The sequence below is a fragment of the Mesoplodon mirus genome, assembly GCF_964341445.2.
Source record: "Mesoplodon mirus genome assembly, chromosome: 4".
NCBI classification, from domain to species: Eukaryota; Metazoa; Chordata; class Mammalia; order Artiodactyla; family Ziphiidae; genus Mesoplodon; species Mesoplodon mirus.
Window position 1 is genome coordinate 13,153,478 of NC_138979.1, and position 18,166 is coordinate 13,171,643.

At 42.5% G+C, this 18,166-nt stretch overlaps 1 protein-coding gene across 1 annotated transcript in view; it reads left to right on the top strand.

Annotated features, from left to right (window-relative positions):
• PIP4K2A (phosphatidylinositol-5-phosphate 4-kinase type 2 alpha) overlaps window positions 1-18,166 on the top strand; it is a 179,243-nt gene that overhangs the window by 118,104 nt on the left and 42,973 nt on the right. Inside the window, exons 4-5 of the mRNA XM_082616812.1 lie at window positions 1,392-1,544; window positions 15,921-16,067. Coding sequence (XP_082472938.1) covers window positions 1,392-1,544; window positions 15,921-16,067 — 300 coding nt within the window. The remainder of the gene's footprint in view (window positions 1-1,391; window positions 1,545-15,920; window positions 16,068-18,166) is intronic.

Sequence of the window (18,166 nt, forward strand, 5' to 3'; positions counted from 1 at the left end):
TGGCAGTTGTGCCCGGCTGCCTTCAGATCAGGATGTGCTGTCCCAGGATGGAAAGACAGCAGCCGAGGTGCCCGGGCTGGTCCTGGAGATGAGAAGCCGCTCACTCCCCGCAGCCCAAGGAGGCCCTCCACGAGCTGCTGCACTACTGCCGCGTCCTTAAGGCCTCACATGGCTCCGTCCTGGTGGCTTTCATCTGGAAAAGAAGGAGAGGTTGAGGAGGCGTGAACATTCTAGACCGATGAGGATCTCTCACTGACAATCATGGTGCCGGGATACCACCTGCCTCTCTAAAGACAGCTGTGTCCCCCTGACTAGACAGACTTTGGTTCCTTGGGAGAGGAAGGTGAGGTGGGACTGTCTTTCCCTGTGAATCCTTCATACGCCGTCCAGTGGGGCTGGGCGGGGAATGGAGGTCGGTTCTCAAGGGCACAGTTAGCAGAGGCGAAGACCAGGCATCCTCAGATGCTGGGGGTTTGCGGATCCGCTAGTCTGGTGACCAGTGTAAGACGGTTGGGGGAAAGTGGGACAGACTTCCTGGAGGCTCTAGGAAAACAGATTCAAACAGGGGAGTCACAGGTGAGAGCAGGGGAGGCAGCGGGAGTGACAGTGAGTATGGAATGAAACGCTGGATCCTGGAGTGAAGTGATTGCAGAAGAGCGCCCCCTCAGAGCCCTGCCCACCCTCTCCAGAGATGAATCATTCTCAAAAATGGCTGAAGTGGGGTGGAGGATGGGCCAGGTCAGAAACTTCCAGAGCTGGGTTAGAGCAATACCTGCCCAGGCCAGGCCCTGCCAGGGCAGCCATGGGCCACAGAGTTTAGTAATTAAGTTGTTTACTACTTGAGTAGCTGACTAGTTGAGAACTTGGGTTCCGAGCTAGCCACACTGCAGATGGCATTCTGGCTCTTCCCCTTACTAGCTGTGTGACTTTCTCCCAATGATTATACCTCTCTGATCCCCATCTCCTCATCTGTAAAACGACGGTGATATCACTAGTAACCATTTCATGGGAATGTTACCAGAGTTGGGAGAAGTCCTCTGTGTATAACGCTTGGCAGAATACCTGTCATATAAGGAAACACTCAGGGAAAGTAAAATGTCCTTTCATGGCTGGAACCTAATTTTATTGAGAGGGAAATCTCAGCTCTTGTCCAACTCAAAGAACAAGGTGAACAAAGTAACTTTGATTATAATTCTAGACATTAGAATTGCTGTTTTCATTTCTTCTGAAGGACTTGCCATTTGAGTTACAATGAATAGAAAATGTTGTCCTCCTACTTATCAACTTCTTCCAAACACAGATGTTTTTGAAAACTTGTGGTGACAACACATGACCTGGAAATCAGGCTTTAACCGGTTCTCTTCCCTCCTCCGCTGTCATCCCACGGGAAGAATTCCCTGACCAGGAGTGCACCCCTTCCCAACGACTCCCAGGCCCGCAGCGGAGCCCGGTTCCACACGTCCTACGACAAGAGGTACATCATCAAGACCATCACGAGCGAAGATGTGGCCGAAATGCACAACATCCTAAAGAAGTACCACCAGGTAATGTTCATCTTTATGTGAAACTCTGAGAAGGTTGACATTTGTGACAAGTTATCCTCAAGGCCAAAGATTTAAGTATATAGTTAGGACATGACTAGAACACATTTGACACAAAAATTCCCTCTAGCTGTGTTTTTAAAAATTACTGTGGCCGGATTACCGACAGTTAGTACTTAGGAATGATAGATCGGTAGTTAATATACGTAACACGTTTAATCTAAATACCCTTCTGTACAATAGTTGTGATGATTACCACTCTGATTTTAAAATCACTCTGCTTAAAGTTTGGCAACATTTCAGAAGTTATTTTGCCCGTGCTGGAAGTGAGGTGCTGACCTCTGAGTATTTATCCATTTACACCTACAGATCCTCTCCTGCTTTCACTGGTCTCTTCCTGTCCTGGCCCCAGAAAGCCCCCCCCAACCCCCACAATCTCCTGCCCAGAGAAGTTTCTGATTTTAGAAAGTGTTTGTCTACTTACCACCTCCTTTTCACGTCAGCATTACCCCCTCATCATCACCTGGGCATAAAGTGAAACTGCCCTTGGGAACAGCCATCTCTTTCTGTTTCTTTCCCACCCCCCAGTCCCCCCTCCCGCACTCTCTTCCTCAATACGTTCCAGCACAAGGGCCTGGTAGAGCACACGATCCCAGCCCCCAGCTAGAGCTGTATGAGGTCGTACTGTGAAGTAGTAACAGCATGAAGTCCCACGTCAGACAGTCCTGGGTGCAGATCTCAGCCCTGTCACTTACTAATAGCCCCGTGACTTCTGGACTTTAAAGCCTCAGCTTCTTGATTTATACGGTGGAGATGGAAACATCAGCTGACTCCGGAGTCCTGAGGATTGTAGGGCAGGTACTCAGCACAGTGTCTGCCACACGCCAGGCTCTCCACACGTGGTGGTGGTCATAGCAGTCATCAAGTCCTACAACAGTGGCCAGTAACAACTGTGTCACCTTGAGAAAGTGTAGTCTTATGGCATGAATATGACCATTGATGGCAGTATTGCAGCAGCCACCTTGAGAACTGGTGTTTAAACCACACACTGACACACACACACAAACATATACATACGCTGTTGCTGTTAACCAGAGGCTTCTCAAGTGTTTAAACCATCACATCAAGTACCAGCGTCTCAAAGTGACTCCTTCAAAGGCACTGCATGGTTGGATTTGTAGGCTCTGAGGTGCCTGTAAAAGTCAGCTTCCTTCCTTTGCTGTCACGCTTTCTGCTGTAACATCAGGAATTATTTCTTTTTTTATAAATTTATTTATTTACTTACTTACTTATTTTTTGGCTGCATTGGGTCTTCGTTGCTGCATGCAGGCTTTCTCTAGTTGCGGTGAGTGGGGGCTACTCTTTGTTGCAGTGCGCGGGCTTCTCATTGTAGTGGCTCCTCTTGTTGCGGAGCACAGGCTCTAGGCACGCGGGCTTCAGTAGTTGTGGCACACGGGCTCAGTAGTTGTGGCTCGCAGGCTCAGTAGTTGTGGCTCGCGGGCTCTAGAGCGCAGGCTCAGTCGTTGTGGCTCATGGGCTCAGTAGTTGTGGCTCGTGGGCTCAGTAGTTGTGGCTCACAGGCTTAGTTGCTCCGTTGGCATGTGGGATCTTCCTGGACCAGGGCTCGAACCTGTGTCCCCTGCATTGGCACTGTGCCATCAGGGAAGTCCCAGGAATTATTTCTTGCCAGTTGCTTATTCTTCTCAAATATGATCAGCTGCATTTTTTTTAATTTTATTTATTTTTTAACACCTTTATTGGAGTATAATTGCTTTACAACGGTGTGTTAGTTTCTGCTTTATAACAAAGTGAATCATCTATACATATACATATATCCCCATATCTCCTCCCTCTTGTGTCTCCCACCCTCCCTATCCCACCCCTCTAGGTGATCACAAAGCACCGAGCTTGATCAACTGCATTTTGCTTGCAGTGAGGTCTGTGAACACCTTGAAGCTACCTTCTGTTTCTGGAAACTTGGGACTGCCCCTCATTTGTTTTTTTCAGAAACACTGGTCAGCCTCTAAATCCATTAAACATCTAATCAATCTTTCATAACATCTATTCCTTTTGAAATCTGTCCTACAGCGCTTATGCTGTTGCCGATTGTGAAGGAAATTTTAAAGTGCTGGGTTAGTACCTGTGAGGGTAAAAACGCTCAGGTGTTGGCTTCTGAACTAACGGAATTCTAGGATGCAGCTTTAGCCATTCACTCCTCTCTGGAACTTAATGTCGCGCTGATGCATTCTTTTTCTGCTTTCTTTAAATTGTCTCAGAACTCTCAAAGCAATGTGATACCTCAATGACTGATGAAAACATATTATTCTGATAAGTGACTATGATACTATTCTAATACAGTGTGACATGCAATTCAAATATCAACTTCTTGATGACATCTTTGAGTTCAGAATTTTTTGACTATACAGAAATTACAGTTTGAAACGTCTCCTCTGGGGTAGTTACTGTAACAAACATGCAGATTTGACATATCATCATTATTACATAAAATACATTGGGGACCAAAATAAGTCTATTAACATGCTCCAGGGGCTGTCACAGTACTAAATATTTCATTTCACTGCTACAGAATGATTATTTTCTTTATCCAGAAAAAGCTCATTTCTTCAGGATCTGTGTTTTGCTTCTTATAAAAGGTATTTTAAATATAAAGGGTCCTAGTGTTAACCTTAAAACAGAGTGTTGTAGGTCAATTATTCTTGAAAAACAAACAAAGCCATAGAAAAAGGGATCAGATTTGTGGTTACCAGAGGTGGGGGAATTGGATGAAGGTAGTCAAAAGGTAAAAGCTTCTAGTTATAAGATAAATATGTACTCGGAATGCAATGTACAACATGATAAATATTAACGCTGCTGTGTGTTATATATGCAAGCTGTTAAGAGAGAAAATCCTAACAGTTCTCGTCGCAAGGAAAATATTTTTTTCCTATTTCTTTGCTGTTGTATCTCTATGAGATGCTGGATGTTCACTAAACTTACTGTGATCATCATCTCATGACGTATGTGGGAAATCAAATCACTATGTGATACACCTTAAACTTGTACAGTGCTGTATGTCAATTATATTCAATAAAACTGGAAGAAAACAATTTTTAAATAAACAGAGGTAAAGGGTCTTAGTGATTGAGAATCACCGTTGTTAATATGATTTATTTAAAGGACACTACATTGAAGGTCAGGAGACCTAAGTCATAGTTTGTCGCAAACTGGTTACTTAAGTGATCTCTGAACCTCAGTTTCCCCATCTGCATTTCATTCATCCTTTCATTCGTTTGTGCATGTATTTACCCTTTTTCTTATTGAAGTATAATTGACTTACAATATTATACTAGTTTCAGGTGTGCAGCATAGTGCTGTGATATTTTTATAGATTATGCACCACACAAAGTTATTATAATACTATTGACTGTATTCCCTGTGCCGTGTATTTACTCTTGACCTAATTCCAGAGAGGATGTAAGGTGGCCTAGACTACTTTTAGGATTTATGTCTAGTCAAAATTTTTCTGTCTCCTGCTTCAGTGGGGACTGTCAGTTCATTTATTTCTTCTTGCTTTTTTTTTTTTTTTAAATAGCTGGACTCTTTTTTTTTTTTTTTTAGAAGATGTTGGGGGTACGAGTTTATTAATTTATTTTTATTTATTTATGGTGTGTTGGGTCTTTGTTTCTGTGCGAGGGCTTTCTCTAGTTATGGCGAGCGGGGGCCACTCTTCATCGCGGTGCGCTGGCCTCTCACTATTGTGGCCTCTCTTGTTGCGGAGCACAGGCTCCAGATGTGCAGGCTCAGTAGTTGTGGCTCACGGGCCCAGTTGCTCCACGGCATGTGGGATCCTCCCAGACCAGGGCTCGAACCCGTGTCCCCTGCATTAGCAGGCAGATTCTCAACCACCGCACCACCAGGGAAGCCCTTCTTCTTGCTTTTTGTTGCTTTTACCTTCGAATGTGCCTTTGCTTCTGAAACCCGCCCCCCATCTGGACAAGTCAGTAGGCCTGTGCAGATCCCAGATCAGTAGATGGACAGGCTCTCAGAGAGGACGGCTCCTGTGGAATAAATTGGATGGGCTTTCTGACAGCTTTGGTTACTCCATGGCACTTGATGTCTCTTTTTTCTTTCTTTGCTTGTTTTTTTGTTTTAGTAAGATATATGCAGAGGTGCAGCTGTATTCTGGAAGGTTAAAATTACCCCAAGGCCAGCCTCTGGAGAAGTAGAACATGCTAGATATTTAAATAAATTCCTCTTAGGGTTAATTTTCTGATGAGCCCAGCTCACCAGCAGTGCTGTGTGACAGGTGGTTTTCAGAGCACAGACTCTGCAGCTGGCTGCTTTGCTCCCGACCTGCTGTGTGACCTTGGCCAAGTTTCCTATCCTCTCTGCACCTGCTTCTCTGTCTATACAATTTGGATAATAGTACCTCCTTCATCCAGTGTTGTACTAATCAGGTGAATTGATATTTATTATATAACCTGCTCAGAATAGTGCCTAGTGTATGATAAGTGCTATGTAAATGATCGAATAAGATCATTAAATACCTTTCCTGCACATACTTAGTTGCCGTAGTCCCAGTGTCGAAATCATTTGCTCTTTGAATCCACTAGGGGGCCTGGTTTCTGATAGAGTGTGGCACAGATGCAGAAAAATCTGAAGATTCAAACCATGAGGAGTTAGATTTTTTTTTTCCAAGCTCCAGCATCTTGCCTTAGTCCTTATTTGCTGCCCAGATCCTACCCTAATTTCCACTGTTCGCTGAGAAAGCATAGCATCATCTTTCAGACCAATGGAAAATTTCTATTAAGCAGAGCAAACTTTTATGTCTCTTTTCCTTTGTTTTTCTTTTTTTATGGTTGGGAAAATAACTTAGTGCTTTGGTGTAAATATCCTTTTCTTCAAATTTCTGTTAGGTTAGGACAAACTCAGGTCTTACAAATTACGATTATCCAAAGAAGAGGGGATATATGTATGTGTATAGCTGATTCACTTTGCTGTACAGCAGAAACTAACACAACATTGTAAAGCAATTATACTGCAATAAAAAATTTTAAATATAATAAATAAATGACAATTATCACCTGATTAGCTGAACAATGCTGAAGAGCATTCAAAAAGGAAAAAATGGTCAAGAACCTTCTTGAATGTCTTATTTCTTCTAAATTGACTGGTTTTTCTTTTTTGACTGACCTGAATGCATTGGGAGTTTTGGTATCGTGTGGCTTCAGCTTTAATTAAGAGTCAATGTCAATAAAATTTTAGAACTTTTAGCGGAGGGAACAAGTTCCAATGCAGATGATCAAGAAATGCCTTATGCAAATAGTGTTAGGAATATCTTTTATGTTTTTGAAATGTAGTGTTTAAATTTATTTGTTTTTTATTTCAAAGTGACTGAGTTGACAAATTGACAAAATTGATAAAGTAACCTCAAAATCCTTTCTTATCCTTTGTTATTTGGGAGACAGTAACTTGAGCCAAATCTAGAAGTTACACCTAAAAATCTGAAATCCTTGTTGAAAAAGCTAGTTAGTACCTCAAGTTTTGGTAAAGGATTTGGGGGTCAATGCTTGACTTTTTTGGAACCTCCTTGGAGTACCTCTTTTTATCCTCCTGTGAAGGACAGTCACATTGGCCACAAACAGAGAGAAACAGAAAATAGGTCCCATAAAAGCCAAAAATTAAAATTTAAAAATTGAGGGCCTGGTGCCCAAAGAGAAGAAGTTACACATTCCGTCAGCGCTTCCCAAACTGCCGATTATAGACGGAACCCCCGCGCATCTTGTAAAAAATTTACGTTCCAACTCAGTAGATCTTGGGTGGACCTGAGATGCTGTGTTCTTCACGTGCTCCCGGGTGATGCTGACGAAGCCCCTGTGAGTGGCAGCACAGGACCAGCTTTCCAGAGCAGGAGAACCGTTCCGAGTCTGCTCTTTGGCTTTTTTGTTCTCTTTGGAGGAGAGGCCAGTCGAAATGTGAAAAGCACATTGAAGTTTTAAGCCCTATAAGCACCTGGACTATGAGATTCAGGGCAACTCCCAGCAGCCTCTGTGCCTTCAGAAGCTGCACACACTTTTCTTGCTTCTCCCTTAGTAAAGTCTGGAAGGTGCAGCCACCTCCAGGGTCCCTGTGGCCTGGGGAGCTTCCCTTCCAGTTCCACTCTGCAGACACTTTGCAGATGGGGGCATCACCGTCTGTTCCCAGCGTCCCAGCCATCGTTCCCCAGGTTTCCAGCTGCGCAGCCCACTCATCAGCATGCGTTTCCTGCAGCACATTCTCTCCAGTTTCTGGAATTCCCGTTGTTCTTTTTTCTTCATACATCGCCTGTCTCCCTGCCACTCTCCAGCTTCTACGGAGTTAACATTTTCATTCTAGCCTCCATGGCACTTCACTTTCCTTTCCTGTTTTCCGTCTCCAAACATCTCTGCTCGGTTTGGGATAAATTTCTCAGCTGTGTCACCCACTCCTAATTCTCTATTCAGCTGTTCTAATCTGTTGCCTCCCCGTCCAATGATTTTTTATTTCAAAGATCATATTTTTCCTTCTAGAAGTTGCATTTAAAAAAATCCACTAGTGCACTCCTGATCGTTTTTTATTATATATGCTCATTTCTGAACTTGCATCCTTTTATTTCTTCAAACGCTTTATGCATAACTCTTCAAGTTCTATTTCCGGTAGTCCTAAGCTCTGCCATTCCTGGAGGTCCTGAATTTGTTGCCTCTTGTGTCTGCTGCTCAGGAGTGACTGGCCCGAGCAGAAGGCCTACAGCATGTGGAGTCAGGATACTGATTAGGGATGGAAGCCAGTACGGGAAGAGGAAAGGAGTAGGACTGGACAGAGGGGGAGGGCAGGCTGCCAGGCAGGCCCCCCCAAGACACAGCCAACCTGGTGGGGCCCTTTGGGGTCCTCCACCCAGATGCTGCCATGTTGGGCCAAAGGGACAGGAAGGCAGGCCCAGAAGGAGCTGCTAACCAAAGGCTGCTGACTGCGCTCCAGAGCTGGGCAGCCAGGCCTCCCAGAGCGCGTAACACCGGGATGCTTGGGGCAGTCCGTCTGCATTTCAGTTGTAACCACTGAGTAAACTCCATCTGTACTTATGGTAAGGTGAGTTTTTTTGTTTTGGTTTTTTTTGGCCACACTGCATGGCTTGTGGGACCTTAGTTCCCCAACCAGGGATTGAACCTGTGCCCTTGGCAGTGAAAGCTCAGAGTCCTAACCACTGGACTGCCAGGGAAGTCCCTGATAAGGTGTTTTTTACAAAGTCATTTCATCTTTAATGATGATGTTATGTATGGGTCTTTAGAACAGCATAACAGAGTTAGGGGCACCAATGTTTGCATTCAGGTATATTCTGCAATACCTCAGTACTAAGAATGTTTGTAAATACTGCAGAGGAATGTTTATTCCTTTTAAGCCTGCTTTTTATTAAGTTTAAGAAAAGCAGGGCTTCCCTGGTGGCGCAGTGGTTGAGAGTCCGCCTGCCGATGCAGGGGACACGGGTTCGTGCCCCGGTCCGGGAGGGTCCCACATGCCGCGGAGCGGCTGGGGCCGTGAGCCACGGCCACTGAGCCTGCGCGTCCGGAGCCTGTGCTCCTCAACAGTGAGAGGCCCGCATACCGCAAAAAAAAAAAAGAAAAGCAGTAAAATTTTACACTTACATTAGCTTAAATGGAGTCATCCTTACATTCTTTTATGACTTAAAACTATTTGAAACCAAAAGATATCATATTAACTGACATGGACCATTATCCCAAAATTCAAGGAATTTTGAAGGATAATTCAAAATATTCAAGGAATGTTTGGATTATTTATTTATTTGGTCCTTTTAAAGCAAACCAATCCTTAATTTCAGGCTGGCTTCTTTCTTTTCTTTCTTCCTTCCTTCCTTCCTTGTTTTCCTCTTTCCTTTTTCTCTCCTTCCCTCCTTCCTTCTTTCCCTTTTTCTTTCTTTCTCTCCCTCCCACCGTTATGAAAAGAATGTTGTTGGAGTGATCTGTAAACATAGGCAGAGGCACAATAAGGATTACAGATAATTTAACCTTTCAAAAACATTAACTGAAGCAAGACTTTACATTGAAGTATTAATTTGATGCTATATTAAATTGTCACTTCAAGGCTCTAAAAAAAATGAGTGAAACATGATAATAACAGCAATTTCCAAGAGCTGGAGCCCAGGTTCACACTATCATGTGGAGATATAAATATTTATCCGTTCCAGTACATCACTTAGAATCCTCTCTGCTGAAACCTTCAGTCAGCTGTGAATCTTTTAATGGCATTTCATTTTGCATGAGAAGAAGCAACAAATTGGGGATTCATAATACTTGTTATTCTTGTTGAGCACCCAAGAGCAAAGGAAACCGAGATCTTGTGGCTATTGCATTTTATGTTTTTAAAATTCCTATTTCACCACGTCAATTTGTCATTACATTACAGTTCTGACAAGCTGTTATACAGGAAAAAGCTCTAAGGGAGATTAATGAAGAGATAAAATTTGCCTTTACTGGTGACACCATGGAGTTTTCATACAAGAAGATATTTTTTAAAAGAAGACAGAAAAAAGTAAAAACTGTTATTGGTTACAGATGAACATTGCCAGCAAATACAAGTGTCTGAGAAGCACTCTTGGAAAAAACAGAAGCCACCGCAGGATAAATAACAATGCAAGGTGACACGAGGCATCCAGCTATGAAAATGCAAAAGTGAAAAATACTTAATAAAAAATATTTTTAAAATGCAAATGTAGGTAATGCGGTGAGTTTAACACTGAGAATATGGACGCTGAGCCCAAGAACACTTGTGATGGTTTTAGCTCCATACAGTAAGTGTAAGAAGAACGATGACCATCAAGGTCACTTTTTAAAAATTTGGGACTAACTATTCCATGCCTTATTCAGATGGAAGCTCAGTGTCATCGCTAAACTGCAAGCATCTGAAAGCTGCCAGTTCATGTGCCAGACAAGACTTTCCCTGTTTGATGTGAGAGAAGGTGACCTAGAGAGCCTGGAGGAGTGGAAATAACAGGCCAGCTTTGGGCCACAGATGGGAAGGCCTCTGGGAAAGGAGCGAATCTAAGGAGCCACTGAGAGGAAGGCTCTGCAGGCTTGTGCGTACACAGCTGGGGCTCTCATAACGGTCAGCCCTCTGGCAGATGTGTGCTCTTAATTCCTGATCCACACGTGGATGACCAGCTTTGCCAAGTGTTTGGTCCACTTGTGACCTCTTATCTCCCTTGGGACCTCAGAGTGGCATAGGGCAGAAGTCCACAGACTCATCTGACCTCTAGGAAAGAGTCTACTGGGCGGCACTAGGGCACTGCACCTGTTGAGTCTGTAAATTGAGATTTTAACATGGCAGACAAGGAACATCTGCGTTGTGTCCTTTGCCAGTTAGGCAGGATTGCCTTGTAGCCACATCAGGACAGTGGTTGAAAGTGAAAGAAATACCTACACTTATTTTATTTTTATTTTATTTTATTTTTTATTTTATTTCTTATTTTATTTCATTTAATTAATTAATTAATTAATTTTTTTGGCCACGCCGAGCTGCTTGTGGGATCTTGCTTCCCCAACCAGGGAATGAACCTGCACCCTGGCAGTGGAAGCGCCGAGTCCCAACCAGTGGACCACCAGGGAATTCCCCTACACCTTTTTTAAAGAGTGACCCTCGGGATTAAGTCGCTATTTCTCCATTCTTGTAATTACAAGAATTCGAAATTAAGCATGTAAAAAGGAGGAAGCAAAGATTCATCCTTAGATTGTCTTGCAATCAAATCAACAGTGTTAAAAAGAAATTAATAGATGCTGAGGATGTTTTTAACTGTAAAAAAAGGTTGCTCGTGCCAAAAAACTGATCATGATACTGTAGTACCACCAATACACCCTTTTAAAGTAATTTTTGGAGCATTTATTTACAGGTTGTTTTGTTAGTTTGTCAGTGATTAAGCTTTTGAAGGGGAAGCGCTTAGCGTTCTGATCCTAAAAGCAACATGAGTGAGAAATATAATTTTTTAGTGTTTCTTTTATATTTACAAAACTATTGCCTCACTTTATAAATAAATACACACACATGCAACATTATTCATTTTTGGCGAGTCTGTTCTGTGGAGATTCCCTGAAATTGGGAGTTCCCGTCCTGCATTTAAATAGAATCCATTTCTCAGGGAGCATTTGAGGAGCACGTCAGGTGCAAGCCTTGCCTCCCTCGCCCTTTCCTTCCCTACTTCCTTTCCCACCCCTCGCCCCAGGGTCCTGGTTTCATCCGGCTCCTGCCACCATCCTTCCAGTGCTGTTTCCCTGATCTTCACACCCTTCACAGAACCCCTGCGCTCTAACTACTAATCTTATGCCTCATCTCCAAATGCAGAGACATAGAGAGGTTGAATAATTCCCCAAGGTCACACAGCTAGTGAATGTGGAGCTGGATCAGGAAGGCTCGAGCAGGGTGATGTGGCTGTGAGTTTACAGTCTCCCTAGATGTGGGATAACGTCCAGTAGTTTGTGGGGTGGAGGAACCCTCATAGATGGGCCCACTGGTGTAGGAGTGTGTGCACAGCATTTCCTGGGTCAGCTGGTGAAGAATCTGAGAGGAATCATATCTGGGCCTGTTTGGGTCAACTCCCACATGCAGTGACTCCATGTGCAGTGGTGCCCCAGCCCAGGTGCTCACAGACCAGTGAGACCTTCCTCCACTGACATGAAGCAGTGTCTTCCCAGTGCTCTCACCCAGAAATTCAATTCACAGGGAGAATTTTCTCTTCTGCAAAGTTTTGACGCATAAATGCTTTCTAAACCTTTGCTACCAACTGCTGCTTGTCAATACTGAACTCTAACATGATAGGCTTTCTGTGGTTGTGGTTTTGTACATTTGTATAAACTCAGGAGTTTTAAGTTTATTAAATCTCTATTTTTCAAGGTGTTCATCAGAGAGCCTCATAGGTGAGCCTTGCCTTTGAGAACAAATGCACATAGAAACTTGCTGATGAAGTGGATCAAATTTGATCTATTTTTTTTAACATGGAGTAACTTATTTAATCTTAAAGATAGAGGAGTTGTAGAATGTAATCTGTATGTGTGTTTTCCCCTGGGGGAAAAAAACAGCTTGTTGGTGATTTCCTGTGTAGTAGTCAGTTTTCTTTAACATATTCCTCAATATGGATAGTGGTCAGTATCTGCTCTGTTCCGGGTGCTCTGTGACTGTACCAAGATTTTGATCTAAGAGATATCTTCTGCCAGCAGGACTTTTAAAAGATAGGCCATGATGAGAATAATTGAGCAGAATGGCACAAAGGCAGGGGACTTGAACAGCCAAACTGAAACCTGTGTGCTTCAATGTGTTTAAGGCCCATCCAACCATCTCTCTTCAGAGGTACCAGACAACCACTCCTTTTTATTTCTTTACATCAGATGTGAGAAATCTTCATTTCAGCCAAGAGCTCTTTACCACCTGTTTTGTATTAGCGAAAATCAAGTTAATTTACTGTTTTTTGAAAGGCGAGAAATAGAAAATGTTCCTCTGATCAGACTTCGCATTAAGAACAGGTTGTGGGGCTTCCCTGGTGGCGCAGTGGTTGGGAGTCCGCCTGCCGACGCAGGGGACACGGGTTCGTGCCCCGGTCCGGGAAGATCCCACATGCTGTGGAGCGGCTGGGCCCGTGAGCCATGGCCGCTGGGCCTGCGCGTCTGGAGCCTGTGCTCCGCAACGGGAGAGGCCGCAGCAGTGAGAGGCTCGCGTACCACACACACACACACGAAAGAACAGGTTGTGGGTGAAAGTCAGAAAAATCCATCAAACTAAAATATATAGCTCAATTATGGTCAGTAAGATTTTTTTTAAGGGCCAGGGCATCTTTAAAGTCTTCCAAAACTCTGGGGGGCAAAAATCAAACTCCTATACTGATGCTGTTCATCTTTTCTTTAATGATAAAAACTAAAGGCTTTAAAAAAAAATCTTAAGATGGTTTAATATTATCAGAGTTGATTATTACAGTGTTTACCGCTAAAAAGTTTGAAAGGGCATTCTGATTACTTTCTTATTTTTATAAAGTGTTCACTGTACAACAGAAAAATTCGAGCAGAATAGTTTTTTTTTTTTTGAAAAAGGAAGAAAGCAGTTACCCTAAATTTCACCATTACCATGGTGGCCATTCTTCCAGACACATCTCTGTAAATAGGCACAATAGGTACAATTTTTACAATTTTGGAATCATGTTACTCATGCTGTTCAGTTATCCTAGAGAGTTCACACACATGTCATGGGAGTAAAAGAGCTTTTTTGAAATCTTCTTTCCCCTTCATTTTAAAGAAAGGAAAACCTAACTTTCCTTTGGAAAGTGCAATGGGACCCAGTTTGTAAGGATGGTCTTTTGAAGAGAAGTGTCTCCATCTTGTGGCCTTTTAGAGTATGGTCATTCAAGACTGATAAACGCATGTTGTGTTTTTGCAACTCTCCTTGGAAATGGTGTCAGTTCTGGGACTTGTTCAGTGGATTTGATGAATCCAACATGGGGCCAGAGTGTGTCCATCTGTCTGTAGAGCGGGGGCAAGCCCTTTTTCACACCGCTGCTCTGGTGGGCAGTTTATTTATTTCTTCATTGACATGAATTTTTTATTCAATGTCACTTGTAAATATACAAAGTATTCATTTTAATGTATCCATAAATTTTTCATAAATTATTTTTTTAATTTTATTAAAGTATAGTTAATTTATAATGTATTAATTTCTGCTGTACAGCAAAGTGACTCAGTTATACATATATTTTTTTTTTCATATTCTTTTCCACTATGGTTTGTCACAGAATATTGAATATAGTTCCCTGTGCTATACAGTATGATGTTGTTTATCCATCCTATATATAATAGTTTGCCTCTGCTAAAATCAAATTCCCATTCCTATCCTCCCTCCCCCTTGGCAACCACAAGTCTGTTCTCTATAGCTGTGAGTCTGTTTTTGTTTCATAGCTATGTTGATCTGTATTGTATTTTAGATTCCATATATAAGTGATACATGGCATTTGTCTTTCTCGTTTACTTACTTCGCTTAGTATGATAATCTCTAGGTCCATCCACGTTGCTGCAAATGGCATTATTTAATTCTTTTTGATGGCTGAGTAATATTCCATTGTATATATATACCACATCTTCTTTACCCATTCCTCTGTGGATGGACATTTAGTTTGTTTCCATGTCTTGGCTGTTGTAACTACTGCTGCTACGAACAGAGGGGTGCATGTATCTTTTCAAATTATCATTTTTTCTCAGTATATGCCCAGGAGTGGGATTGCTGGATCATATGGCAACTCTGTTTTTAGTTTTTTTGAGGAACCTCCATACTATTTTCCATAGTGGCTGCACCAATTTACATTCCCACCAACAAAGTAGCAGGGTTCCCTTTTCTCCACACCTTCTCCAGAATTTGTTATTTGTAGACTTTTTAATGATGGCCATTCTGACTGGTGTGAGGTGATACGTCATTGTAGTTTTGATTTGCATTTCTCTAATAATCAGCGATGCTGAGCATCTTTTCGTGTGCCTGTTGGCCATTTGTATTTCTTCTTTGGAGAAGTGTTTTTCAAAAAAACAATTTTTGATTGGGTTGTTGGTTTTTTGTTGTTGTTGAGTTGTATGAGCTGTTTGTATATTTTGGAAATTAAGCCCTTGTTGGTTGCTTCGTTTGCAAATACATTCTCCCATTCTGTAGGTTGTCTTTTCATTTTGTTTATGGTTTCCTTTGCTGTGCAAAAGCTTGTATGTTTGATTAGGTCCCATTTGTTTATTTTTGTTTTTATTCCTTTTGCCTTGGGAGACCAGTGGGCAATTTAAACATTAGAGTCTCAACAAGAAACAAGAAAACCAGGACTGGAGCCCGACTCTCCCAGCTTCTAACACTGGGCTTTCTCCACAATTTCCTTTTTAACCTCGACTTCAACACTGTTAAAGGAGTTGATCTTAGTGGCCAAGTCACGCTGCCTCAACCTCATGAAATCATCGTAAAGGCTTCTAGGGAGGCAGATGGCAGCCCCAGGTAGAGTGTGATTTCACTTTAAAGGAATTACAGAAAGGACCAATCACTTGTCCTCTCACCCTATGCCATTATATCCAAGTTTTGACTTTACAAATTAGTTTGGAATGTTAGGGAGAAAATCTCTCTCGAGAATAGAGTTGAATTTTCTTATCTGTGTCTGCACGGTGGACGCAGACCTGTACTGCTGAAGGCAGTACAAACATGGTCATTTTCTGTAAACAGGACATTAATAGTTGTGATAATAAACCATTATCACTTTGTATAAACACCATAGCAGAAGAGTTACATTTTACATCTGAATGAGCACCTTTTGACTGGATCATTTCCCCCCCCGCTTTTTCTTTCTCTCTTGTGCAGTATATAGTGGAATGTCATGGGATCACCCTTCTCCCCCAATTCCTGGGCATGTACCGGCTTAATGTTGATGGAGTTGAAATATATGTGATTGTCACAAGAAATGTGTTCAGCCACCGTTTATCTGTATATAGGAAATACGACTTAAAGGTAAGATTGATTTTTATTAACTTTTATTCATTAAGTTTGGTCATCCACATTGTATGTAATTGATCATGCTGAGCACTTAGGAGGCGCCCAGAGCACAAAGCTGCCAGGAGCGCCCCTTTGTGTTAAGCGAGGACCACTTGTACCTACGAGAGATACCATGTCTATTTTATTCAACAAGTATGTATTGAACACCAGCCATGGGCCAGGCACTGCTTTAGGTGCTGGGAATAGTTTGATGAACAGAACAGACCAAACCTGCTCTCAACGAGCTGACATTCTGGTGAGTAAAGACGGATGGTAATAGTAAAAGGAGTAAGTAAATCCTGGCATATACTAGGAAGTGATCTGTGCCATGGACGGAAGTAAAGACAGGAAGCGTGGGGAAGGGATTCGGTTTTGAATAGGGTTTCGCTTCACTGCAGACCTGAAGGAGGTGAGGGACAGGCTGTTTCAGAGACCTCACGTGAGGGGCGGACCACTGGAAATTCTGATTGTGGAGCGAGGGGATCTGACTTCTGGGATCACCGACATAGGCAACGTCCAGGTCAGGAGCTGGCCGACTGTGACCTGCCTCCATGGCACAGCCAACATGGCCATTTTTGTAAATAGTTTTATTGGAATCCCACAGTGCCTGTGGTTTGTGTATCGTACGTGTTTGCACTATAACAGTAAGTTGAGTAGTTACCATAGAGACCGTTTTGGACCACAAAGCCTGAAACACTACCCCTCTGACCCTTTTCAGAAAAAGTCTTCCAGCCTTTGGTCTTCATCAGTGGATCTCGAATTCTTTTATCTCAGACTCCTTCACACCCTTAAAAGAGGACCCCAGAAAGCGTCTGCTTATGTAGGTTATATCTACTAATACTTACAATATTAGTAGGTTATGTCTACTAATACTTACAATATTAGAAATGAGACATTGAAAACAACTTATTTAAAATAGTAAAACCATTACATGTTAGCATATCTTTATGAAAAATATCTTCCAGATCAAAAAGTTTAGTGGAACAGGTAGCATTCATTGTTTTATATCTTTGCAAATCTCTCTAATGTCAGGTTTGGTGAGACAGAACATCCTGTCCGGTTTGGCTGTCCATCTGTTGCCAAGTTATTTGATTGAAATGTATGAAGAAAATCAGACCTTACACAAATACGTAGTTGGTAAAGGAGAGGAGGCATTTTTAATAACTTTTTCAGAAATTTGTGGATGTTTTCCTTTGATGTCACACCTTAACCTGACAAGTGGTAGTTTCTCAAAGCTGAGTTACAGTGTGGAATCTGAAATCACATCAGTGAACTTTTTAAAATCCGTCAGTCTGTTTGCACGCATTGGTCTGGCTACATCATGCTTTGGTCATGTGGGATGATGGATTCAGTGAGTTAGGTGAACTGCTTCCTCAAGGCTATTCATACGTTTTATGACAAACTCTACTAATACCATTTGGTGCCACTGCTGGGTTTGTGCTAAGCTGCCAACAGTTTTACCCACCATCGTATTTGCAGTGTCCGTGCAGATATCAAGATGGTGAAATAGGTAACTAGTGCCTCAGTATTATTATAAAGATAGTTTTGACTTTGCACACCCCTGGGTGCTGAACTATGCTTTGAGAAATGCTAGTCTAAGGGAGGGGGAATGTTCTGGGCTTATCTCCTACCCTCTGGAGTTCAGATGAACAGTTTAAGCTTCCCAAATACAGCTTTGCTCTGTCCTGCCTCCAAGGTGTAGCTGTTTTATAGGTGGAAATCCCAGCCTTCGGGGCTCTTTGGAACCATCTCTCTCATGAGGCCCTTTGCAGTGTTACTCAGCTCACTCTGCTGAGTATTATAGGTCTTTTCATTGGCTTGAGTCTCCCAGGTAAGAAGCCAGATGACCTCTGAAGCCACATGTCCTGGTTTTACTGCTTGTTAGCTGTGTGCAAGATGCTGAACCTCTGTAAGCCACAGTTTCTTCATCTGTAGAACAGAGATGATCTTACCCCCGCTGCTGTGAGGATTAATGAGATATGTACGTGTCACGTCCAGCACAAGGCACGGCATATGGGGAGAAGTGGATGACTTTTCATTGTCTCATCCGTTCTACTAATAAGTCCCTTAAAGGC